The sequence below is a fragment of the Tamandua tetradactyla genome, chromosome 13 (genome assembly GCF_023851605.1).
Source record: "Tamandua tetradactyla isolate mTamTet1 chromosome 13, mTamTet1.pri, whole genome shotgun sequence".
NCBI classification, from domain to species: domain Eukaryota; kingdom Metazoa; phylum Chordata; class Mammalia; order Pilosa; family Myrmecophagidae; genus Tamandua; species Tamandua tetradactyla.
In genome coordinates, this window is record NC_135339.1 from 29,259,169 (window position 1) to 29,287,038 (window position 27,870).

The window sequence follows — 27,870 nt, forward strand, 5'->3', positions numbered from 1 at the left end:
CACCCTCTTTTATTTCCATTCCCAAATCCCAACTTCTGCAGCGAGCATCTCGCTCTTTAAGCAACGCAATGCGACACACTGCGCAGGCGCCTGGATCAATTGGCCCGGGGAGGATTCCGGCGCCGGCGCACAGGCAGGGAAGTGGGCGGGCTCGCTTGCGCACTCCGCGGTTCACTTCCTGCCAGCCCCTCCCCCTCCCCCGCGTAGCCACCTCCCTCTCACCCTGCTCCTCCCCAGCCTCTCCCTTAACTCTCCCCACCCCTCGCGCGCTTCGCCGGGCTGGCCCCCCGCCCTGCCCCTCCCGCTCCATCCGGGTTGCTGACGGCTGTCCCAGGACTGGACAGCGGCGGCGGCTGCTTTTTTCTGAGGAACCCGGTAAAGTTTCACAGCGGGCGGGGAAGGGAGAAGGGAGCAGTGGCACCGACGCCGGAGGAGCCCGGGTGATCGCCGCCACTGGCTGAAGGAGAAGGGTCCAGGAGCTGGAGACCTGACTTTGCTGCCGCGCTGCCGCGTTGCCAAGCTGTCTTGCTGTCTGGGGAGGGGCAAACCCCTGTCGCCCTGGGCTCCCCCTGCCCTGCGGGGCCGGGTGAGTCGTTGTCCCGGTTGGTACGGGGGCGTGTGACGGCGTTAGGGAGGGAGCCTCCAGGGCTGGGCGGTACAGGCCGGCCTGGCGCAGAGTGCTTTCTCAGCGCTTCCTCGGGGTGGGGGGTTGGGGCGAGGGCAGTGTCGGGGGCCCCTGGTCCCAGGGCTGGAATGTCGCACCTCCCTGGGGAAGGGTCTCTTTCGGGCTGAGGGCCGCCGAAGCTGCGGAGCCTAGTTGGCCGGCCTGCGCGGCTGCTGTGAGCGGGCGGCTGCCGTAGTTGGCTGGGCGGCCCGCGAGGTTGGGTGTGTGCAGACGATTTCTCCCTTCGGGTCCCGGTGAGCTGATAGGGTTGCATGTCCCGGGAAGGGTGGGAATAAACTGCTTCTCATTCCCCTACCTGTTGCCTGTGAAGGAACACCTTCCCCATAGTCCTTCTCCCGACGTTTAATAGAAAGGGGTGGTTAAAACTCTGTGCGCTGAACTCGTGGTTATTTTCCCGTCCTCCCTTCTCTTAAAAAAATACGAGAAGACGCTGCAGAACTCTCGGAAACTATGGAGTTCTAATGCCCCCAAAGAATGAAATCAGACTTCTCTCAGTGGATGGGTCGTGGAATGGGACAGCTTCGGCTTTTTCTAGCCGGAACCTAATACTGGGTTTTGAAACTTGTCAGATTCTGTGTAAGTACTGTGATGACTATTACGTGAATAAGGCTGACTTCCTGTAATGGTGTTATTTAGTAACGCGATGTGTTTAGATGAAGTAGACTCTGTTAATTTTCAGTCCGTGTACTGGAAAGTTCTATAGATTTCGCCAAACTATCAGTACTCCAGCCCCCATTTCTAGTCTCAAAAATCAGTAGTGCTGGGGATATTTGCAGATTTTTTTCCATCCTCAAATAGTTGTCTGAGGCATCGGTAGATATTATATATATTGCCCAGGAGAAAAATTTCAGTCACGGTTACCACACGTCATAGAAAATGTTGAATATGGGGGAGAATTTTGATATGTTAACTGCATTTTTTTTCCCATGAGTATTGTAATTAGGGTCATTGATTTAGTTTTAAGATAAAATTTTTCGTGAGGTTGGAGTGATCTTTGGAGGTGATTGTCTTAATATGGCTTGATGAGGCGATCATTTTCTCTGTGACTTATTAAGGCAAAATTATATGACTAATAGGAAGACTCATTTAAATTGTAAATTTAAAGTGTCCATTGTTAGTTTTATTTCTATTACAGATTGGAACTTCAGTTTCTGTTGATGTATAGGTAGGTATTAGAAGATATGGTTATGCTGTTTATTTGAAGGAGATTTAAAGGTTGTTTCTTCATTTGGCTAAATTTTTACTATGCTTACTTGATTTTTTGGGTGATGGAAAGATGCCTCCAGTTGAAATTATTTAAAGGGAAAGTAAAAAAAAATCTTACTAAATATTATTATTACTTTAATCTTTTATAAGATAGAAAGTCAAAACTAGTTAATATATTTTAAATTGTGGAAAGAATCGTGGAAGCTGGCTGTATTCTCCTTAAATATTTCTATATGATGCATTTAAGAAAATACAAGTGGTTGGTTTTTGAAACTGAATGATACCTATGTAGCATATTATAAAATAGATTTGTATACTACATAATGCTTAGTGTGCCTAGCACTTTAAAGGGCAGTTATACTTTGTTTCCTTTGAAGTCATATTACCTTTTTTTCCCTATTTCCCTAGACATAAGGATACATTCTACTTTCCAGTGTTTCAGAAGGGAGCCGTTTATTGAAACTGGAAGACCAAAAGAAATACAAGCATGTTATGCTGGGGAAATGCGTCTTTTGGACAGCTAGGTTTGGGTGGAATCGATGAAGAAATTGTACTAGAGCCCAGAAAAAGTGACTTTTTTATAAATAAAAAGGTTCAAGATGTGGGATGTGGACTCAGACATACTGTTTTTGTTCTGGATGATGGAACGGTGTATACATGTGGATGTAACGATCTAGGACAGCTAGGTCATGAAAAATCCAGAAAGAAACCCGGTAAGTTAAAAATAAACTTATTTACTATTTATAATAATTATATCATTTAAGTTTTGAAATGTCATAATTTCCTGGGTTGTAAACCCATATTCTTTATCAAGCTTTAAAAACAAACTAGGAGTCAAATGTATTGTTTACATTTTCATTATAACCCTTTATTGTATGAAGAAGCTTTGATCTCAGAACTTAATTATGGCAATGTAAAGCGATATAGAAAACCAGCTTGCAGTGCACAGGTTTCTGTTGTGTAGATTATATAGTTGAAGAATATGTGTCCGTTCTCTTTGAAAAGCCCTGTTCAGCAACCTGGGGCAGATTTTAAGTGCTTCACTTATTCTGTGTTGTTTTCCATACATCCAAAAAAAAATTAAGATTTTTTGGTTTGCTTTGATTTACTTGCTTAAATGTATGTTAATTATTTGCATTTTTCCTCTATTGTATTATTTTAGATATATAATTGTATTTGGCTTAGTTGGAACTAGCTTTTATTCCCCTAATCTACTCTCCAGTAGCAGCAATAGCAATAGTTATTAAAGGTTTTATGACAATGAGGTGTGTGCCAAGTTTGTGTTATCTATATAAGCCAAATTTAAAATAATTTTTAGGGTAATAAGAATTTTGGGGAATTTAGTCACATTTCATGTACTGTTTTCCTAGATTTGATTTTAAAATCAAATAGTACCACATTTAGAAATATCCTTATGTGAATTTTGTTTTCAATTTTGGTAATAGTTAATTCAGATAAGACTGGTAAGGTCGTAAATCCACATTGAAGACTGTGTAGCTATACTGATAAATATTTTAACTTTAACAATAGTGACAAATGCTTTGTGTGGCAGTTATATTTTTCTATCACATCATGATTTAAGTGGTTTCTATTAGTCTTCTTTTGAGAGATTAATGTAGGTTTAAAATATTAATGTATTAAATTAAGGCATGTTTCATCTTTCATACCCTCCACCACCATGCCAAACCTCACTCTTCCAGCTTGTGAATATTGTATGGTTTTCAACCTTTGTGGTTAGAGTCTTAATCTCTTTTCTTCTGCCCTAATTTGTAATTTGTTATTATTGGACGAATGGTAGTGGTACTTACTACAGTAGATTTAATTATTATACGATTCAAGGTAAATGACAGCTAAGAATATTTTACAGAATTCAGTCAGACTCATAATCTCAGGCATTGAGTTGGTGGTGATGGTGGAAATAAATGGAAACTTAACACTATGTGTGTTTGAGTATGATCTCTACCTCAGAGGCAGATGAGTCCCTTTATCTTTTTTTGCTTAGCTTAGAATGCTGCTTCAGGTTGAGATTTTCTTTGTATTGAGACTCCTGCTAGTACTTAACATGTCTGATAGAAATAACCCAAAGTCTTTCTTTATTGCCTTAATTTCTGCAAGGCTACAGGGCAAGTAGAAAGTACAAAGCTGGCACATGGAAATTATGAGTATAGTTACTGAAATTTATTAAGGTTTAAACATCTTGAATGTTTAAGCCAAGCAATGTTTAAGCACCTGTTCTCTCTAGCATAAGGATAAACATGTGCACTAATAGTAAATTATAGTGCCAGCAACAGTTTTCTGACTCTAGATGAGATTCTGAGAAATGTAAGCAGAAAATTCTTCTTCATGGTCATGTTGACATTGTGATGATTGCATTGTGACATCTGTATCATCCTCTTGATTCTTCCTGGAAGCATCATTTGGTAATATAAAGCTGGGAGGGTGGGTTTCCTACTATATGATACTTTTTTAGGATTGCCTCATTATCCTCCATGACACTCCATAGTTTTTGGAATAGAAAAGAAACAGAAGGCATGGACTTTGGCTTTGAGAAATTTAGAACCTGGGTTGGGAGTTAAGGCGTACATGGATGAAGCAAGTGGAGAGAATTGAAGTTTGATGTGATGTGATACGTACTTTGAACCTAGGGAATTTAGATGGGAAAATATCATTATGGGAAAGAAATAAAGATTCTTGTGAAGGAATGAAGTCTTAAATTTAATTCAATCAGTGATCACATAAATAGCCAGTAATATGTAGCTGGAATTGTTTTATAGGCAGAGATCCTGATCCTGAGAAAAGCATTTATAGGTTCAGTGATATATTGAAGTGTACCTGCGTTAGTTACAGAGGTCAGAGAAGCTAGAAGTTTAAGGAGATGTAGTTCTGATAAGATTGTCAGCTTTTAACCCATTACTGATTTAAGGTGCTTGAACGGTAAATCTTAATAATGTTTTAAACCAAAATTACTTCCAACTGAAATCATTCCTTAGTAATTTAAATGTACTTCTTCCCTATTGCTTTTTTTAAATTTGAGACTTTGAAGATGGTATTAGAAGATACGGAGTTGTTAGATTTCATTTAATTGGTTTTAAAATCTTTTCTGGTAATTGAGTGAGTCTGCGTGTATTGGTTGTGTTTGTAGGACCATGTAATAATATAGTTTACTTCATTAGAGCTTTAAACTTGTGTCAGGAAGAAAGCAAACAGAAAAGGAGGGGGCTAAGAAATTTTTTCTTCACAGTGATTGACTTTAGTCAATCTTTAGTCTACTTTAGAGTAGCTTAAGTAGTCTGTAACTACTAAGGAGTGGAAGAGAAAGAGGTGGTTTCATTCATAAGTTATTCTTGGAAGTCATGAGAACCTACTGAAGGACTTGATGTTACAGCACAGTAAATAGGTTTTACCTGTGGCCTAATGGAAGGGGGTTTCATTTCTGCATGGGAAGTTAAATTGGTGTCGTTTATTATACCAAGGGTACAGATCATGTCTATTCTCTTTTCTGCTCTCTTGTGTTTATGTGCTCCTTGCTCTCACTATTCTCTCTTTCTGAATTATTTCCAGAGAAGTGAACTTCTATTTCAATTTCATGTTTGTATTTTCCTTGACTTTTTTTTTTTTTACTGATGGCTCTCAATTTCTTTTTCTTTAATATGCTTGACTAGTCCATGTCGATGAATTACTAGTTTTATTTTTATACTTTATTAACTTATTTCTGAAGATTTTAAGATAACCCTTAGGAAGTGTATTTTTCTTAAAAAGATTCTTTCCTCACTGTATGTCTAATATGGGTAAAATTTAGTGACTATGAACCTAACTGTTTTGTACATGAATTTCCATTTATTTCATGCTAGAAACAATAACTACTTTATGACTATAGTTTGTAAATAATGTGGTATAATTTTGTTAAAAAATGACTTTTTGTGGTTTACAAATTTCTTTCGCATAGATTATCTCATTTAATCCTCACAACAGTCTAGTAAGGTATTTAGGGCAGGTATTATGGTCCCTATTTCACAGATGAGAAAATTGAAGCTAAAAGCATTTGAGACTAACAAGATCGTTAGGCTAGCGCATGTTGAAACCACTCCAAATCCTGTGTTTTAATCTTTATCCCACAAAACTTTTCCCCACCATATTTTGAAGGTAGAATAATATTTACCCACAAGGAAACTAAGTTTTCCATTAGTATTTTAATGTAATTCTGGGGGTTAAAAAAAGACTTTAAAAATTACTGTTTTACAACTGAGGTTACACAGTGAAGACACCATGTTTTATCTTTTCCTAATTTTGTGGATAAATTTTAAAAAAAGCCATTTTCAAAACCACATAGGATGTAATGTTGTGACAACACAAATTAAAAGTTCATATATGTATAGTTCTTGAGCAAAAGATAACTTTGATTAGCAAAGCTAGGAATAGAATAAAGTTTTGGTATATTGTTAATAAATTTATTATAGCTTATGTTCAACTATATGAAGATGATGCGCATTGATTTTATGTTTCTTGTATCTCAAATGGTAATTTCTACTGTTGGGTGATTCCAATAAAAGCATTTTTGTTACATAGCAGCAATTACTTGCTTGTTTTGTTTGCTTCTTCAGTTTTTGACTTGTTCTGTCTGTTCTTAAAGCATAAGTCTTTAAATGAACTGTTCCTTGGAATATAGTTGAAATTAAAAAAATTAATATGGGGAAATTAATGTCTAAATATGGAAAATAAAATTATTCACTCAAGAGTGGATTAAAAATACAAAATCACTCCATGTATTTCTCATTAAACCAAAGCATATGAGAACAAAGAAACTCTTTGTTTTATAAACTAATTTTCATGGTACCTTCTAAGGAGGAGAAAGATGTGGACTGTGTGAAGACTTGAACAAGTAATTACTTGGTTCAGGAATGGAGGCTTGCTTTGGAAGCTTTACTCTGAGAAAGGCTAGTGCCCAAGAATCACAGTGTCAAAGGTAGGGAAAAAAATCATAATGCAAACAGATGACAACTGTTAGAGAGATGTATAATAATACTTTACTTTGTGTAGGAACCTACATCTGAGGAATTTCAAGAGCATTACACAATAACTCATGGTTCCTTTCAAAATGCTTGTGACAGTTTGCAAGAATTATCCTCATCTTAGGGGATAAATTTATGGAGAAATGGCAGCACAAGTTGGTAAGTAACTTATCAAAACAGTCAAAGCAGGTGTCTGGTGAACAGGTATAAATTGAGTCTGAAAGTTTGAGTCTACCAGTCCCCTACCTAAATTCACTAAATTGTGCTTATGTTTAGAATTACTTACAGTGATATCTTCTATTTGAGGCAGATCAATTTCTAATACAGATTGTTTCCTTGCTGTTCTACTTGATGGCCTGTTGAAAGAATTATTTTACCAAGATGTTAATTAGCATTGTGATACTACTTTGGTACTTCATAGTAACCCTGTGTGGTATGAAGAATATTTAAACTAGCATAAACTTATTATGGTAACATCTGGTCTTTTCTCTTTCCTCTATTACATATCATATTTTATATCCCTTTGTTGTCTAACTGCTAATGTTGTGCTACTTTACATGGTGCATTCTAATGGCCATGTGTAATTGATTTGGTGGCTTGGATTATTATGTTGGGACGATTCTATCATGTATGTATCTTTCCATAGGATGCTTTGGTTTGGTGAATGCTTTATTAAACACTTAACCCACAAGAAGACGTAATAGTGCTAGATACCTGATCTGAGCAAATGGAGACTTCTTTTAAAGGGTTTGGAACTGATGATTTTCTTATTGTGTTTAGGATGTCAGGGTTTTTACCTGATTGGAAATGAGCCATGTATTTTTCTTAAAAGAACGGGAGTATAGTAGATATATAAGTTTCAGTTTGGGCGGTTAACAAAGACTCTTGTTGCAGATGGCAGCCTAGGTGGTACAGTTTCCATCTTCTCCTTAGTAAGGACTTTAGGGTTTGGTGTTCCTGATATGCCATTCAAATGTAGTGCTATTGTTAAGGTCATTTTTTTGTATATGTATTTTTAAAATTACTGTAAAGAAATAAAAGACACTTCAGAGATGATTATTTTTTCTTAGGTATAAGCATATCAGATAATTGGGATACACATTAAAGAAAACTTAATATGGAAAGTGTATTCAAACATTATTACAAAGGTATATTTGGGCTAAGATTGTGTTAGTGAGGAGAAAAATGTGTAGCATTAATAAAGAAACCGTAATTAAAGAGCTTGGGGTTTATCTCCTTTTAACTTTTCTGGATTTTTTTCCCATACTGTGATGGAATAAAGAGGCAATGATTATTTTTATACCTTAATGAATTGTGAGAGTTACTTTACCTGAAAGAAGACCCTTTCTGTGTGTAGTAATATAAAAAAATTATTGGAGTTATTTTTGTTAAAATGGAAATTTCTTGATTTTTGGTGTCTCATCCTTTTTTTTTTATTTTTAAATTTTTTTCAAAAATACAAAAAACACCAAACAAATGCAAACATTCGTAGGTTTTGATCGTTCCTTTCTACATATATAATTAGTAATTCACAATATCATCACATAGTTGCGTATTCATCATCATGATCATTTCTTGGAACATTTGCATCTATTCAGAAAAAGAAATAAAAAGAAAACAGAAAAAAATTCATACATACCATGCCCTCATCCCTCTCCCTCACCAATCACCAGCATTTCACTCTAAATTTATTTTAGCATTTGTTCCCCCTATTATTCATCTTTACTCCGTGTTTTACTCATCTGTTGATAAGGTGGATAAAAGGAGCATCAGACACAAGGTTTTCACAATCACACAGTCACGTTGTGAAAGCTATATCATTATACAATCATCTTCAAGAAACATGGCTACTGGAACACAACTTCAGGTTTTCAGGCAGTTCCCTCCAGCCTCTCCACTACATCTTGACTAACAAGGTAATATCTATTTAATGCGTAAGAATAACCTCCAGGATAACCTCTCCACTATGCTTGGAATCTCTCAGCCATTGACGCTTTGTCTCATTTCACTCTTTCCTCTTTTGGTCCAGAAGGTTTTCTCAATCCCTTGATGTTGAGTCTCAGCTCATTCCAGGATTTCTGTCCCATGTTGCCAGGAAGGTCCACACCCCAGGGAGTCATGTCCCACATAGACGGGGGTGGGGTGGGGGGGTGGGAGGGGCAGTTTGAGTTTGCTTGTGTTGGCTAGAGAGAGGAGAGGGGTGGCTAATTCTTGAAACCATAATATTTTATTTACCTGTAATTACCCTTTTATCTTCATTTCTAGTGTGGCAGAAATTTAGTCTTTCTTTGCCATAAAGAAAACATTCAGTAATGTGTTAGTAATATGTTTTTCATCTATTATTTTAAATACCCAAATTATTTCTTTAATATCCATGTTTAGTCTCAATTTATTCCTTTGCTAGGAATTATTACAATTCTGAAATAATTCGTTTTTAGTTTTTCATAATTTTTTTTTCTGACTATAAAAGTATTATGTGTTCTTGGTAGAGAATTTGGAAAATAAAAGTAAAAATCTGCTATAATGCATTCATGCACAGATAAATACTATTGTTTTTAAGGTCTTTTTCTGTGTCATGTTTCTGATAGACTGGGAACATGTTCTTGTATCTTAACTTATTTTTTTCAACAGCATTTGGATAGCAATTTAGTATTTTCCCATATTTTAAAATATTATTTAAGGCTATTAATGATTCCTTAATATTTCATCATTTGGATGTACCAAGATTCTTGTTTTCCTATTTTTTGAATTTATTTTATCACATCATTTTAAGTGATACAGCCCTTGAACATATATATCAAATTTAGTGTTTATTTGCATCTCTTTATTTCTTTAGGAAAAAGAATATCCTTTATTTTAGGAAACCAAGAGGGAATGATAAGCGAATTTAATTATTTTTTAAAATTCAAGCAGTTGTGCTTCACTTTACAAAGTAGATATGCTCATAAGATATTTATAAATGAAAGTTTAAAAAATGTATTCACTTAACAAGCATTTGAGTACGTATGATGAATATCATTTAAGAATCTGGTAGGGATGATAAAACAAATGCACAAATAAGTAAAATATATAAAAATGTGCTGATATAAGATGCATAAACAGGGTGTTATACAGATGGACAGTATAACCATTTGGGATGGAGTAGAATATAGATGAATATTCTCCATGGGAAATAACTCATGAATTGGAAAGACGTATAGAATTTCTAGGGGAAATGAATGAGGAAGAGAGCTTTTTTAGGTAAAGCAGCTCAGATTGTGATAGGCAAGTTTGGGGACTATTAAGGGAATAGTGGTTTAGTTAGCTAAAATGTTTTGAGAATAGTGAGCCCACATGGTTAGAAAGGTAGAATTGAGGCAAGATTATAGAATTAACCAAATTAAAGAGCTTGAATTTAATTTAGTTAATATCCACTGATAATTTATAGTGGGAGTTATTGGGTTTTTATAATGGAGGGGTTGCGGGATGGAATTTGGAGGTAAAGAAATTGATTGGGACATGTTCATAATTCTTTAAAACAAAACAGGAGCAAGTAGATCAAGGAGAGATTAGGGAGGAGAAAGAATGAACAGGTTTTGGCAACCAGCTGGTGGAAATATAAGGGTATTGGGAGAAGCCAAATATGATCCTTGGTGGAATAATTAATAGAAGTAGGAAACCCAGTAAGAGGAGGAACAGTAACTCTGTTTTGTTTTAGGAGGAGAAATAAAAAATTCTGGTGAGGTGAATTTTGTTTTGAATTTGGCGACAATACTCAGTGAGCAGTAAGAAATTCGGTGCAGAGTGGAAGAGCAAGATCAGGGCTGAAGATACGAAATGTTTTATTTCCAGTTTTTTGTTATTTTCAGTTCAAAGTAGGCTAATCTAGTTGTAATTTTTTTCGTGGTTGCAACCTATGAAGTAATTTTTTGCCTTTGGGGAACTGTTTAAATGCCTGGTAATGAACCACCTTTGTAAATTTAAGTTAACCTAAATGATGGCCTACTCTAGTTCATCTGTTTTGTAAACTGATCTTTTAATATATAGATAAAATTGAGACATCTGTTTAGGTGAAACCGTTTGATGGCTTACTTATTTAACTTTTTTTTTTTTTTATTAATTAAAAAAAAACTAACTAACACAACATTAGAAATCAATCCATTCTACATATGCAATCAGTAATTCTTAATATCATCACATAGGTGTATGGTCATCATTTCTCAGTACATATGCATCGATTTAGAGAAAGAAATAGCACGACAACAGAAAAAGAAATAAAGTGATAACACAGAGAAAACACAAATAAAAATAAAAAGTACAAAAATATATAAGAGAAAGAAAAAAAAACAAAAAAAAACTATAGATCAGATGCAGCTTCATTCAGCGTTCCAACATAATTACATTACAGTTAGGCAGTATTGTGCTGACCTTTTTTTTTTTTTTTTTTTAGACATCATACCATTCTACATATGCAATCAGTAATTCTTAACATCATCACATAGATGCATGATCATCGTTTCTTAGTACATTTGCATCGGTTTAGAAGAACTAGCAGTATAACAGAAAAAAATATAGAATGTTAATATAGAGAAAAAAAAATAAAAGTAATAATAATAAGAACAAAACAAGCAAAACAAAACAAAACAAGAACCTCTCGCTCGGATGCAGCTTCGTTCAGTATTTTAACATGATTACTTTACAATTAGGTATTATTGTGCTGTCCATTTTTGAGTTTTTGTATCTAGTCCTATTGCACAGTCTGTATTCCATCAGCTCCAATTACCCATTATCTTACCCTGTTTCTAACTCCTGCTGAACTCTGTTACCAATGACATATTCCAAGTTTATTCTCGAGTGTCGATTCACATCATTGGGACCATACAGTATTTGTCTTTTAGCTTTTGGCTAGACTCACTCAGCATAATGTTCTCTAGGTCCATCCATGTTATTACATGCTTCATAAGTTTATCCTGCCTTAAAGCTGCATAATATTCCATCGTATGTATATACCACAGTTTCTTTAGCCACTCGTCTGTTGTTGGACATTTTGGCTGTTTCCATCTATTTGCAATTGTAAATAACGCTGCTATAAACATTGGTGTGCAAATGTCTGTTTGAGTTTTTGCCCTTAATTCCTTTGAGTAGATTCCCAGCAATGGTATTGCTGGGTCGTATGGCAATTCTATATTCAGCTTTTTGAGAAACCGCCAAACTGCTTTCCACAGTGGTTGCACCATTTGGCATTCCCACCAACAGTGAATAAGTGTGCCTCTTTCACCGCATCCTCTCCAGCACTTGTCATTTTCTGTTTTGTTGATAATGGCCTTTCTGGTGGGTGTGAGATGATATCTCATTGTGGTTTTGATTTGCATTTCTCTAATGGCCAGGGACATTGAGCATCTCTTCATGTGTCTTTTGGCCATTTGTATTTCCTCCTCTGAGAGGTGTCTATTCAAGTCTTTTTCCCATTTTGTAATTGGGTTGGCTATCTTTTTGTTGTTGAGTTGAACAATCTCATTATAAATTCTGGATACTAGACCTTTATCTGATATGTCGTTTCCAAATATTGATTCCCATTGTGTAGGCTGTCTTTCTACTTTCTTGATGAAGTTCTTTGAAGCACAAAAGTGTTTAATTTTGAGGAGTTCCCATTTATTTATTTCCTTCTTCAGTGCTCTTGCTTTAGGTGTAAGGTCCATAAAACCGCCTCCAATTGTAAGATTCATAAGATATCTCCCTACATTTTCCTCTAACTGTTTTATGGTCTTAGACCTAATGTTTAGATCTTTGATCCATTTTGAGTTAACTTTTGTGTAGGGTGTGAGATATGGGTCTTCTTTCATTCTTTTGCATATGGATATCCAGTTCTCTAGGCACCATTTATTGAAGAGACTGTTCTGTCCCAGGTGAGTTGGCTTGACTCCCTTATCAAAGATCAAATGACCATAGATGAGAGGGTCTATATCTGAGCACTCTATTCGATTCCATTGGTCGATATATCTATCTTTATGCCAATACCATGCTGTTTTGACCACTGTGGCTTCATAATATGCCTTAAAGTCAGGCAGTGCAAGACCTCCAGCTTCGTTTTTTTTCCTCAAGATGTTTTTAGCAATTCGGGGCACCCTACCCTTCCAGATAAATTTGCTTATTGGTTTTTCTATTTCTGAAAAATAAGTTGTTGGGATTTTGATTGGTATTGCATTGAATGTGTAAATCAATTTAGGTAGGATTGACATCTTAACTATATTTAGTCTTCCAATCCATGAACACGGTATGCCCTTCCATCTGTTTAGGTCTTCTGTGATTTCTTTTAGCAGTTTTTTGTAGTTTTCTTTATATAGGTTTTTTGTCTCTTTAGTTAAATTTATTCCTAGCTATTTTATTCTTTTAGTTGCAATTGTAAATGGGATTCGTTTCTTGATTTCCCCCTCCGCTTGTTCATTGCTAGTGTATAGAAATGCTACAGATTTTTGAATGTTGATCTTGTAACCTGCTACTTTGCTGTACTCATTTATTAGCTCTAGTAGTTTTGTTGTGGAGTTTTCTGGGTTTTCGACATATAGTATCATATCGTCTGCAAACAGTGATAGTTTTACTTCTTCCTTTCCAATTTTGATGCCTTGTATTTCTTTTTCTTGTCTAATTGCTCTGGCTAGAACCTCCAACACAATGTTGAATAATAGTGGTGATAGTGGACATCCTTGTCTTGTTCCTGATCTTAGGGGGAACGTTTTCAATTTTTCCCCATTAAGGATGATATTAGCTGTGGGTTTTTCATATATTCCCTCTATCATTTTAAGGAAGTTCCCTTGTATTCCTATCCTTTGAAGTGTTTTCAACAGGAAAGGATGTTGAATCTTGTCAAATGCCTTCTCTGCATCAATTGAGATGATCATGTGATTTTTCTGCTTTGATTTGTTGATATGGTGTATTACATTAATTGATTTTCTTATGTTGAACCATCCTTGCATACCTGGGATGAATCCTACTTGGTCATGATGAATAATTCTTTTAATGTGTTGTTGGATACGATTTGCTAGAATTTTATTGAGGATTTTTGCATCTATATTCATTAGAGAGATCGGCCTGTAGTTTTCTTTTCTTGTAATATCTTTGCCTGGTTTTGGTATGAGGGTAATGTTGGCGTCATAGAATGAATTAGGTAGTTTTCCCTCCACTTCGATTTTTTTGAAGAGTTTGAGGAGAGTTGGTACTAATTTTTTCTGGAATGTTTGATAGAATTCACATGTGAAGCCGTCTGGTCCTGGACCTTTCTTTTTAGGAAGCTTTTGAATGACTGCTTCAATTTCTTTACTTGTGATTGGTTTGTTGAGGTCATCTATGTCTTCTTGAGTCAAAGTTGGTTGTTCATGTCTTTCCAGGAACCCGTCCATTTCCTCTAAATTGTTGTATTTATTAGCGTAAAGTTGTTCATAGTATCCTGTTATTACCTCCTTTATTTCTGTGAGGTCAGTAGTTATGTCTCCTCTTCCATTTCTGATCTTATTTATTTGCATCCTCTCTCTTCTTCTTTTTGTCAATCTTGCTAAGGGCCCATCAATCTTATTGATTTTCTCATAGAACCAACTTCTGGCCTTTTTGATTTTCTCTATTGTTTTCATGTTTTCAATTTCATTTATTTCTGCTCTAATCTTTGTTATTTCTTTCCTTTTGCTTGCTTTGGGGTTAGCTTGCTGTTCTTTCTCCAGTTCTTCCAAATGGATAGATAATTCCTGAATTTTTGCCTTTTCTTCTTTTCTGATATAGGCATTTAGAGCAATAAATTTCCCTCTTAGCACTGCCTTTGCTGCGTCCCATAAGTTTTGATATGTTGTGTTTTCATTTTCATTCACCTCGAGGTATTTGCTAATTTCTCTAGCAATTTCTTCTTTGACCCACTCGTTGTTTAGGAGTGTGTTGTTGAGCCTCCACGTATTTGTGAATTTTCTGGCACTCTGCCTATTATTGATTTCCAACATCATTCCTTTATGGTCCGAGAAAGTGTTGTGTAAGATTTCAATCTTTTTAAATTTGTTAAGACTTGCTTTGTGACCCAGCATATGGTCTATCTTTGAGAATGATCCATGAGCACTTGAGAAAAAGGTGTATCCTGCTGTTGTGGGATGTAATGTCCTATAAATGTCTATTAAGTCTAGTTCATTTATAGTAATATTCAGATTCTCTATTTCTTTGTTGATCCTCTGTCTAGATGTTCTGTCCATTGATGAGAGTGGTGAGTTGAAGTCTCCAACTATTATGGTATATGAGTCTATTTCCCTTTTCAGTGTTTGCAGTATATTCCTCATGTATTTTGGGGCATTCTGATTCAGTGCGTAAATATTTATGATTGTTATGTCTTCTTGTTTAATTGTTCCTTTTATTAGTATATAGTGTCCTTCTTTGTCTCTTTTAACTGTTTTACATTTGAAGTCTAATTTGTTGGATATTAGTATAGCCACTCCTGCTCTTTTCTGGTTGTTATTTGCATGAAATATCTTTTCCCAACCTTTCACTTTCAACCTATGTTTATCTTTGGGTCTAAGATGTGTTTCCTGTAGACAGCATATAGAAGGATCCTGTTTTTTAATCCATTCTGCCAATCTATGTCTTTTGATTGGGGAATTCAGTCCATTGACATTTAGTGTTATTACTGTTTGGATAATATTTTCCTCTAACATTTTGCCTTTTGTATTATATATATCATATCTGATTTTCCTTCTTTCTACACTCTTTTCCATATCTCTCTCTTCTGTCTTTTTGTATCTGACTCTAGTGCTCCCTTTAGTATTTCTTGCAGAGCTGGTCTCTTGGTCACAAATTCTTTCAGTGACTTTTTGTCTGAGAATGTTTTAATTTCTCCCTCATTTTTGAAGGATAATTTTGCTGGATATAGGAGTCTTGGTTGGCAGTTTTTCTCTTTTAGTATTTTAAATATATCATCCCACTGTCTTCTAGCTTCCATGGTTTCTGCTGAGAAATCTACACAAAGTCTTATTGGGTTTCCCTTGTATGTAATGGATTGTTTTTCTCTTGCTGCTTTCAAGATCTTCTCTTTCTCTTTGACCTCTGACATTCTAACTAGTAAGTGTCTTGGAGAACGCCTATTTGGGTCTAATCTCTTTGGGGTGCGCTGCACTTCTTGGATCTGTAATTTTAGGTCTTTCATAAGAGTTGGGAAATTTTCAGTGATAATTTCTTCCATTAGTTTTTCTCCTCCTTTTCCTTTCTCTTCTCCTTCTGGGACACCCACAACACGTATATTTGTGCGGTTCATATTGTCCTTGAGTTCCCTGATACCCTGTTCAAATTTTTCCATTCTTTTCCCGATAGTTTCTGTTTCTTTTTGGAATTCAGATGTTCCATCCTCCAAATCACTAATTCTATCTTCTGTCTCTTTAAATCTATCATTGTAGCTATCCATTATTTTTTCTATGTTTGCTACTTTATCCTTCTCTTCCATAAGTTCTGCGATTTGTTTTTTCAGTTTTTCTATTTCTTCTTTATGTTCAGCCCATGTCCTCTTCATGTCCTCCCTCAATTTATCGATTTCATTTTTTTTTTTTTTTTAAAGACAGAGAGAAGGAAGGAAGGATAGAAGGAAGGAAGAGAGGAAGAAAGGGAAACATCTTTTAAACATTTTCTTGTTTTATTGTATTTTGTTTCTCCGTTTTCGTTACATGGGCTGGGGCCGGGAATCGAACCGAGGTCCTCCGGCATAGCAGGCAAGCACTTTGCCCGCTGAGCCACCGCGGCCCGCCCCGATTTCATTTTTGAAGAGGTTTTCCATTTCTGTTCGTATATTCAGCATTAGTTGTCTCAGCTCTTGTGTCTCATTTGAGCTATTGGTTTGTTCCTTTGACTGAGCCATATTCTCAATCTTTTGAGCGTGGACAGTTATCTTCTGCTGCTGGCGTCTGGGCATTTATTCAGATTTCTCTTGGTGTTGGACCCAGAAAGGTTGTAAGATTTTTCTGTGAAATCTCTGGGATCTGTTTTTCTTATCTTGCCCAGTACGTGGCGCACGTGGCACACGTTTGTCTCAAGTGTTTGGAATGGGTCTCCCCCAGTCACCGATCTCCGTGGCCTGGGGATTTCGGATCCAATTCTCTCCGTTGGTTCAGGGGCCGCGCGTGGTGGGGGCGTCAGCTGCCGTGGCTTGAGGGGACCCTGTGGCTGGTTGTGGGCCGCAGCAGGCCTGGGGGATTACCCACCGGACCAGGAAGCCTCCCGTGGGGGGGGGCTACCGCGGCTTGGATAGCCCTCCTATCCGAGACTCGTATCCGCGGACTCGAAGCAGAGACTCGAAGCCGCCTGCAAAAGAGGGGTGCCGCCTGCCTCGGCTTGGGAAACTTGCTTCTCCAATACTCTCAGCCGGCCCGGAAAGGAGGGAGGGAGTAGCTCGGACCACCGCAGCTGCCACTGATCGGGAAATCACGCGCCGCTTGGGGGTCTCACCGCAGCCGAGTCTCACAGTCAGTCTAGCCAGCCCAGACTTTGGATAGCCCTCTGATCTGAGATTCGTAGCCGCGGACTCAAAGCCGAGACTCGAAGCCGCCCGCAAAAGAAAGGCGCCGCCTGCCTCGGCTTGGGAAACTTGCTTCTCCGATACTCTCAGCCGGCCCGGGAAGGAGGGAGGGATTAGCTCGGCCCGCCGCAGCTGCGGCTGCTCGGAAATCACGCGCTGCTCGGGGGTCTCGCCGCAGCCAAGAGTCGCAGTCAGACTTGCCAGCCCAGACTTTGGATAGCCCTCTGATCCGAGACTCGTAGCTGCGGACTCGAAGCCAAGACTCGAAGCCGCCCGCAAAAGTGTGGCACCGGCCGCCTTGGCTGGGAAGCTTGTCTCTCCGAGTCTCTCAGCCAGCCCGGGAAGGAGGGAGGAATTAGCTCGGACCGCTGCAGCTGCGGCCGCTCGGGGGTCTTGCCGCAGCCAAGTCTCGCAGTCAGACTTGCCAGCCCAGACTTTGGATAGCCCTCTGATCCGAGACTCGTAGTCGCGGACTCGAAGCCGAGACTCGAAGCCGCCCGCAAAAGTGTGGCGCCGGCCGCCTTGGCTGGGAAGCTTGTCTCTCCGCGTCCCTCAGCCAGCCCGGGAAGGAGGGAGGGATTAGCTCAGACCGCTGCAGCTGCGGCTGCTTGGGAAATCGCCCGCCGCTCGGGGATCTCACTCACCGCAGCCGAATTTCGCAGTCAGACTAACCAGCCCAGACTGGGTTACGCTGTGTGTCCATTCCCTGCTGTAGCCCCGGGAGCTGTTCTGTACTGTTTCTGTTCACCTATTAGTTGATTTGGAGTCAGAGGAACTAAGACGCATGTACCTTACTAAGACGCCATCTTGGATCACTTATTTAACTTTTAATAATAGGTTCATCAGTATTCTGATTTAGTTGATACAAACCTGTTGACTTCATGACAAAGCTTTTGAAGTTGCAAAGATGCAATCACATAAGAATTCCTCCTGATTCCACTAGTAGCTGAAATAATTGTAACTATAAGTTGAATATGTGCTGGCAGTATAGACCAGAGCTCTTGCTCTCTGAGATAATACTTTTGCTTCTGTGAAGGGGAAATAGGAGTGGAGAAAAAAGAGGGTAAGGCTAAGAAGAGGGCCTAAGTAAAATTACAAGTATCTGAAGATAACTGGACTTAAGTCTTTATTTTTTTTAATAGGATGGCATAATAATAGATGAGAGTACAGTAGAGGTTAGATTGCTTTCCACAATTGATCCCCACGTATATTTTTTTGATCAGTGTATATTTACTTTATGATCCAGTTATTGCTTAACTGTAGATTTCATAACTACACTCCTAATAGAAAAGAACCTTGAGCCTTCATTTATCCTTTGAAGAGTAATTAAGAGACTGATAGGTTGGTGTTACCTTTGCCTGAAAATAGGTCTACTTATACTCTTGGTTGGGGAATTCAGTGAGCCTCTGAAATTGGGAGTAAGGGGGAAAGGGAATGTGTAGAAATTGGTTATGGCTATGTAAAGGAAGAAGAAAGATTTAAACCTCATAATTGGAGAGAAATTTAATAATCAAATAATGTTTAGAGAATATATTATTTAGATAGTAGAATGCTGACACTTAAAAAGAATAACGGGTAAACACCATTATGTGCCATGTGCTGTGCTAAATCCCTTATACAGTATCCAAAAATCACCCTACCATTCTTAGCTATTATATATTAGTACATATGTAGATAATATATACATAATACATATTAGAACAGTTTTAAAATACCGATTTGCTCTTGAGGCCTAGAAAAACAGATTCTAAAGTTCATATGGAAAAAAAGTAGTTTGGAAAACTGAAAAATAAAAGCAGTAATGTATTAATGTATTTTAATTTTAAAGCCTAATTAAAATAAGCTCACTAATCGACAGATAAACCAGTAAAACAGGACATAAAGACTAGACATAAACCCAAGTCCTCTTAACCACTTGAAAAGATTCAAGTCGGGGAGTATTCAGTAAATGGTCTTGGAATAAGTGAGAGGGCCAGCTACAATAAAAAGATTCATATTTAATTCCATGTATATATATGGATACATTCCAAGTGGATCTAATGTTTAAATACAAAAAAATGTAGTGATAAATGTACTTGAATAAAACATGGATAAATTATTTTTTTTGAGTAAGGAAAGCTTTTCTGATTATTGTGAAAGGCATAGGAGAAAAGATAGTTAAACTACATAAAAATAAAAATAATTTTTGCTAGGCAGAAATCACTGTAAACAAAATTAAAGGACAAATGAAAAAATACTTGATTTATATTACAAAGGGCTAATCTCCTTGATATAAAGCGCTCCTAGAAATTGAGATAAAGACAAACAAGCCATAGCAAAATGGGCAAAAGATTGTAACTGTTCACAGAAAAGGAAACATTAATGGCTCTTAAATGAAAAGTTCTTCAACCACATTCATATTAAGAAAAATGTGAAAGACTGTATTGAGGTACCCTTTTTTCATGTATCAGATTAACAAAAATCCTTAAATTTGTTACACTGTTGGCAGGACTGTCAGCATGTTTGTATATGTTTCTGGTATTAGTATAAATTGATAAACCTGTACAGAGGATAATTTGCTAACATATATCTGAATTATAAATACATTTATCTTTTATCCAAGAAATTTCATTTCTAGGAAATTATCTGATAGGTATACTTGTACCAAGGATGTATATACAAGATTATTAATTGCAGCATTGTATATAATAGTAAAAGATCTACCTATGTTTGTATTTTGGGTAAAAAGAAAAATACACACACACACACACACACACACACACACACACACGTATATTTATTTATAGAGTCATGAAAAACCTGGCAGGATATATACAATTAATAACAGTGGTTACTCTGTGCAAAGGTGGGGAAAGAAGGAATAAGAATCAGATTGCTGGAGGACAGGGATGGTAGGTAGATTTTTCACTTCATGCCTTTTTTAAAACCATGTAAATATATTACCTGTTCAATTTTTTTATTTTTATTTTTTTTAAGGATAGGCTCTGGAATTAGATTTCCTGAGTACAAATCCGGGCTTTGTTGCTTATTAGCTTTGTTTTCTTGGGCATGTTGTTTAGCCTTTCTGTGCCTGTGCTTTCTTCTGAAAAAAAATCATGCCACACTCCTAGATGATACTTTCCATATACAGCACTGAAGTTCAGGCAGTCATTCAGTAAATGAGTGTCTTCCTACTAGGTCCCAGACATGCTAGGCATGAAAATACTTCTTTGACTTTAGTCTTCAATTATCTTTTGGAGCTCTTAAGATTATATGAAAATTTAAAAACAAGTTTGTGATGCTTAGAGGTAATGCTGTATTGGAGCAATATGTAAAATGAACTGGATTCCTTCATCTTCAGACTTGAAAGATACAATGATATGGAAAAATAAAAGAATGAAACGTGCTTTCTTTCTAATTCTTTCTAATTTATAGAAGCCTATAAATGATGAAAGTTAGATTTGTCAATGATTTTTCTTAATTTTTTTTTTATAGTATAACATATATGCAAAGCAAAGAAATAAAAAAGCAGTAGTTTTCAAAGTGCTCTTCAAAAAGTGGTTACAGGATAGATCCCAGAGTTTGTCATGCGCTACCATACGATCCTCTCATATTTTTCTTTCTGGCTGCTCCAGAATACAGGAGGCTAGAGGGCTTAAATACTTTTTTATTGTCACAATCAACTTTTTTTTCCTTCTTTTTTTTTTGTGAACAATAACATATATACAAAAAAGCTATAAATTTCCAAGCACAGCACCACAATTAGTTGTAGAACATATTTCAGACCTTGACCTGGGTTACAGTTTCACAATTTTAGGTTTTTACTTCTAGCTGCTCTCAAATACTGGAGATTGAAAGAGATAGCAATTTAATGGTTCAGCATTCATATTCATTTGTTAAGACCTGTCTTCTATGTATAATTCCACCATCATCTTTCCATATCTCTCATTGGGATTGTTTGGGCTATGGCATTTCTAAATTTTTGATATTGGAAGGGTCTGTCAGTAATGTGGGATAGCGAGATGAAACTGTCTGATGTCTGGAGAGGCTGGGCTAGGTTTCAGGACTTATCTGGACCAGGGACCCATGTGGAGGTTTGTAGGTTTCTGGCAAGTTACTCTAGTGCCTGGAACCCTTGTGGAATCTTATAAATTGCCCTAGGTGTTCTTTAGGATTGGCTGAAATGGTTCTGGTTGGGGGTTGGCGGGTTATGATAGGTAGCAAGATCTACCTGAAGTTTGCGTAAGAGCAACCTCCAGAGTAACCTCTCAACTCTATTTGAAATCTCTCTGCCACTGATACTTTATTAATTACACTTCTTTCACCTCAATTGGTCAGGATGTAATTGTTGATCTCACGGGGCCAGGTCTGAATTCATCCCTGGGAGTTCTCTCCCACATCGCCAGGGAGACTTTCACCCCTGGCTGTCATGTCCCACAAAGGGGGGAGGGCAATGATTTCACTTTCAGAGCTGGGCTTAGAGAGACTGAGGCCACATCTGAGCAACAAAAGAGGTCCTCCAGAAGCAATTCTTAGGCATGCCTATAAGTAGCCTAAGCTTCTCCGCTACTTACATAAGCTTCACAAGAGTAATACTCATGATTGAGGGCATGGCCTATTGATTTGGGTGTCCCTAAAGTTTGGCACAGTATCGGGATTCCCTGATGGTAAGGTTTAATAGTAACATAGTCTTTCTCCCCTATTGACAAAAATTTGTCAATATTTTTTGATTATCGGGTTAATATACTCTAGAATGTTTCCAGGCATTACAACAATCTAAACAGGATTAAAGGACCTCTTTCTCATTCTGTTCTCTCTGTGTTTTAGTTGTTCAAATGAGCTATACAGGTAGATTGAATTAGATTGTGCACTGCAGGAAATTTCAGTTCCAGATCAAATAAACCTTTCTTCCATTGGTCTCAAAGAGTATGTGTAGTTCTAAAATATAGACAAGGTCTTCCTTATCCCTGTGTTTTGAATTACTTTAACTTCAACTTGTTCCACTTTATTCTTATCTCTAAATATCAGGTTATGTGTATAAAACAGCTCTCAAAATCCAGAAATAATAATCACCACTCCGGACTTAATGTGTCTGCTCTAAAAGCTTACAATCTGTGCCCCTGTTTTCTTATAAGCATTTTCTAAAGGTGACCATACCATTCTTGTTTTTTTGTTTCTGGCTTATTTTGTCTCATCAAATGTCCCACATGTTCATTTACATTGCTACATGCCTCATGACATTGTTCCTTTTTGTAGCAGCATAGCCTTCGTTCATAAGTATACACCATCATTCGCCATTCTACTTCTCTGTCAGTGCATCCTTCAGCCACCTTCTTTCATCAGGCATCAAGTAGAGGGCCCGAAGTCCACCATCTATCAACATTCTCAATTTTAGATAATTTCATTGTTCCCAAGAGACAGAAAACCAGTAAACACACCCTCACCAAATTGAAAATCTAAACTTCCTCTTAACTCTTGTTCCTCCCCCCATTATTTACCTCTGTTGCTGCTGTGGTAGTGCTGATGGTATCCTTTTCAGCATAGCTCATAGAATGCAATAGCAGTTTTCCCCCTGTACTCTGGACTTAAACACTCTTTACACAAGAATCATATCTTTGAAGTAATTCTTACAAGAACTCGTTCATATTTCTAGTGTGAGTCAATGGGACATGTAAGTCTATACAACCCTTTTCAATCTTATTCATCTTCAATATGGTAATATTACTTCTAGACCCACTAGAGAATCACCTTCGCTCCTGTCTATTCCCTTACATTGGACTTCAACCTTGTTAGCTAACAGTTCACCCATCTCTAGCTTCTATGTATCTCTAAGTCCCCTGTATTCTGTATTATAAGTCTCTGATTATACCTTTATGCTTGTCATAAGAGTGGAATCATACAGTATCTGTCCTTTTGTGTCTGCCTAATTTCACTCAGCATTATGTTCTCAAGACTCATCCATCTTGTCATGTGCTGCAGGACGTCATTTTGTCTTACTGCTGCATAATATTCCATCATATGTATATATCACATTTTGTTGATCCACTTGTCTGTTGATGGGCATTTGTTTATTTCCATCTTTTGGCGATTGTGAATAATGCTGCTGTGAACATCTGTGTGCAAATGTCTGTTTGTGTTGTTGCTTTCAGCTCTCCTGGGTATATACCAATAGTGCTGTTGCTGGGTCATAGGGCAGCTCGATATTTAATTTCCTAAGGATGTCAGTGATTTTTTTAACTGCAAATTTTATTGAGATATATTCACACACTATGTAACCCATCCAAAGTACATAGTATCTCACAGTATCATCACCTCATGGTGCAGTTATCATTATAGTCAATTTTAAAACATTTTCATTACTCCAAAAAGAAAAATAATAAATAGACAAAAACGAAAACCCCGAACACCCCATACCCGTCATCTCTCCCCATTATTGACTCCTAGTATTGATGTGGTACATTTGTTACTGTTGATGAAAGAATTGTGAATGATACTTAAAAAGTTATAATGAATGATTAGAAAGTATAGTTTCTGTACTGATACTTTGAGAAGCACAAGCACTTGAATAAATAGTACTTATTCAGATATTTAAACCTTGACACTCTCAAAGTGATGGACTGACCTTGAAATATTTGCTGTCAAATTAAAAATAAAACCACACCTTTCTGCTCTTATTTTGAGTTTGCAGTTATTTTCACACCAACCTGCCTAAAATTTTCACCTAGTATATAAGTATGCCGTTAATAATATAGCCAGTCATTAATATGGTGTTGACTGTGGGGAAAGTTTATACATTAAAGAAATCAAGAAAAACAAATATGTGCATTTCTGAGATGACAAAATTAATAAATTGTGAAGAATAAAAACATTTATATGGAAATCATTGTAGTGTAGGCTAACTATCTCTCTCCAAAACTACAAAAACAATTCTGCTTCCTTGTTAGTATTATTGCTTCTCGAACTCACTTAGATTCATACTTTAGATTCACTCTAGGTCTACTACCTTGCCCATAGCACCAACACTGATGTAGTTTTCAGATACTACTTTTTGTAACTCTTATGTTGTTTTTTTTTTTTTTTCATTTCCTTCATAAATGACTGAATATGTGACATTGAAACAGTTACTTTAAACTCTTGGATCTTTAGTTTCTTTCTGTCTTAATCAGAAAATTGTTTAATTTCATTCTGGTTAGTTCATTACTATGTGAGAGCTGAGGCAGTAGCTTTCTAACTGTTATCCATGTTCCATTCCATTTTTCCTCTTAATTCTGTGTTAATCTTTCTAAGGTATATTTCTATTTCCACTCTTGAATTTTGCCCACTTAATCATTTATTTTCAAAATACACATATAACTTTATAAATCTTTAGAATTTTGCATTTTTTCTATGAAAATACTGTCTAGGAATAGCTGAAATTAATTGCCTTGAAGGAGAAAGGGAGAATTAAACCAGAAATACAATGATTCAAATATAATACAGTTTCAAATATTTGCTTTACTTGCACTTTTTTAAAAAATAAGCAAGAACAAACCTTTAGAATATGTTAGAGTTTTAAGTTTAAAAAATTAAATTATAATGTAGCTATCATTATATATTATATCATTTCCTTCATTATTCCCTGGTCATTCCTGTGGGCACACATTTTGTGTAGCACCAAGCTCAGTACCTGGCATGCAGTAAATTAATAAATTGTGTTGTTGTCTTATTATAATTATTTGGTCAAATATCTTCTCTACTATATCAGCTTCTTGAGGTTAGAACCTTGCCTTATATATCTTTATCACTGTAGTGAAAATACTGGTGCACATAGAAGGAACACACAGAAGGAACTCGGGGGTTTGTTAACTGAGCACATAATGTATTTTATCGGGAGTGCCTGGGAAGGGAAGAGTATATAGATGGACTCTTACTTTAATGAGTATGATAGCCATTAGCTACATTATAATTTAATTTTTTAAACTTAAAACTCTAACGTATTCTAAAGGTTTGTTCTTGCTTATTTTTTAAAAAAGTACAAATAAAGCAAATATTCAATAAATACTGTATTGTATTTGAATCATTGTATTTCTGGTTTAATTCTCCCTTTCTCCCTCAAGGCAATTAATTTCAGCTGTTCCTAGACAGTATTTTCCTAGAAAAAAATGTAAAACTCTAAAGATTTATAAAGTTATATGTATATTTTGAAAATAAATGATAAAAAACACAGTACCTTGTTGCTTTTATCTGTGAAATGGGGATGTTGGCAGACTTGCCTGATAGTGTTATGAGGAAAAGTGCCAAGTGCAGTGCCAGGCACATAGTAAGTTCTTTACTTAACTGTATACCTGTAGATAGCTAGAATGTATAAAAGGGGAACTTGTGAACATAGCTATTATACAGAATTTCTTAATGTAGTTAGTTGTATATCTATATAGACATTATTTTATTGTGGGGTGTCAGTACATGTAGGTTATTCATGTTAAATTTATCAGGTAACTCATTAAAATATTTTCTTGACTTTGGGCTGTACCATTCCAAATTTCTGTTGGTAATTATTGGTAATAATTTTAGTGAAAAATTTTCATTATTTTTTTTTGGTGTTTTAGTTTTGTTTGTTTTTTTAATTTTTAGAATATATTGTGTGTCATATTATGTGCATTATATGAGAGATCCTTTAAAAAGTGTCAGTAAACAATAATTTCACTATAGGTATAGGTAAGTTCATTCTCAAGTGAAGTAGCCTTTTGCTTCTCTCTAGCAAAAGCAGTAATATGTTTATTTAAGGTAAAAAAAAATTAAGCAATGCGATCTTATTTATTCATTGATACTATTCACTAATCCCAAGTAACTAATGTTCTCCTCTTCAGAAAGCCAGAATTGTAAAATGCCTTAAATGCCACAACTGCATGTTATATTGTTAACTGAACAATTAAAGAGCAGTAAAAGAAAAAAGTTACTTGTAGATAACTGGCTACTTGTAGATAACTGGTATTACCAATTTAGTATATATATCTCTTTCAGTCTTTTCTCTGCATATATATTGGGGTTCTATATGGCATATTTTTAAACAAAATGGAGTTATACATGGGTTTAGGTAAGTGTATTTTGCATTGCTCTAGAATTTTGAGTTATTCATAAAGAAGAAGAAACCTATGTTTTAGCAAAACCTGTATTTTATTTGTTTCTTTAATTCTTGGTAGTATGGTAGACAAACAATTTTGAAATTTAAGCTCTTTCTACATTAAGCATTTACTAAAGAGTTGATATGCCTCTTTAAAATAGCTATTTAACAGATTATATTACTTCCGAGTTCAGTTTTGTAATTGTTACCATCATAGGTGTGCTTGTGGCTTTTCATAATAACAATTGTTATGTTTTCATAAGTTTAACATAAAATATCAACAAAGATTTTTGTTATCAATATAAATCATTAATCATTGTGCAAATTTTGTTAACTTTAAACAGGTTTTCTTTTTTTAAATAATAAATGTACATAAGATTTAATGAAACTCATTGACCATGTTAAGAATTAAGATTGTGGATAGTGATCCTGAAAGGAAGTGGTAAGGGGTATAGGAAAAAAAATAGGGGGAACGAAGGCCAAAATATTTTGGGTAGATGGAAATACTAGCAGTCAATGAGAGGGAGGGGTAAGGGGGAATGGTATGTGTTCTAGTTTGCCAGCTGCCTGAAATGGAATGGCTTTTAAAAAGGGGAATTTAATAAGTTGCTAGTTTACAGTTTTAAGGCCGAAAAAATGTCCCCATTAAAACAAGCCTATAGAAATGTCTGATCTAAGTCATCCGGGAAAGATACCTTGGTTCAAGAAGGCCGATGAAGTTCATGGTTTCTCTCTCAAGTGGAAGGGCACATGGTGAACTCAGTCTGAGTTTCTCTCTCATCTGGAAAGGCACCTGGTGAACACAGTCAGGTTTTCTGCTTTTCTGGAAGGGCACATGGCGAACACAGTGTCATCTGCTGGCTTCTTTTCCTGGCCTCCTGTTTCATGAAGCTCCCCTGGAGGCATTTTCCTTCTTCATCTCCAAAGGTTGCTGGCTGGTGGACGCTGCTTCTTGTGACTGTGTCGTTCTCTGCTCTCTCTGAATCGCTTTCATTCTCCAAAATGTTTCCTCTTTTATAGGACTCCAGAAACTAATCAAGACCCACCCAAATGGGTGGAGACACGCCTCTACCTAATCCAGTCTAACAACCACTCTTGATTAAATCACACCCCAGGGAGATGATCTAATTACAGTTTCAAACATTCAATACTGAATAGGAATTAGAAGAAACGGCTGCCTTTACAAAATGGGATTAGGATTAAAACATGGCTTTTCTAGGGTCCATACATCATTTCAAACCAGCACAGTATGTATGAGTTTTCTCTTTTTATTTCTTTTTCTGAATTGATGCAAATGTTCTAAGAAATGATCATGGTGATGAATATAAAACTATGTGATGATATTGTGAGTTATTGATTATATACCAAGAATGGAATGGTCCTG

The 27,870-nt window shown here is 36.5% G+C and overlaps 1 protein-coding gene across 14 annotated transcripts in view; it reads left to right on the top strand.

Annotated features, from left to right (window-relative positions):
• The first annotated feature begins 203 nt into the window (after window positions 1–203).
• HERC4 (HECT and RLD domain containing E3 ubiquitin protein ligase 4) overlaps window positions 204–27,870 on the top strand; it is a 198,922-nt gene continuing 171,255 nt past the window's right edge. For 4 of the 14 annotated variants that reach the window (XR_013161547.1, XR_013161549.1, XM_077125127.1 and 1 more), the window contains exons 1-2: window positions 207–586; window positions 2,300–2,604. Coding sequence is in view for 12 of the 14 variants with exons in the window: in XM_077125127.1 (XP_076981242.1) it covers window positions 2,379–2,604 (226 nt within the window). In the remaining 2 variants the exon portion in view is untranslated. The other 10 variants (XM_077125123.1, XM_077125120.1, XM_077125122.1 and 7 more) reach the window with 10 other exon arrangements.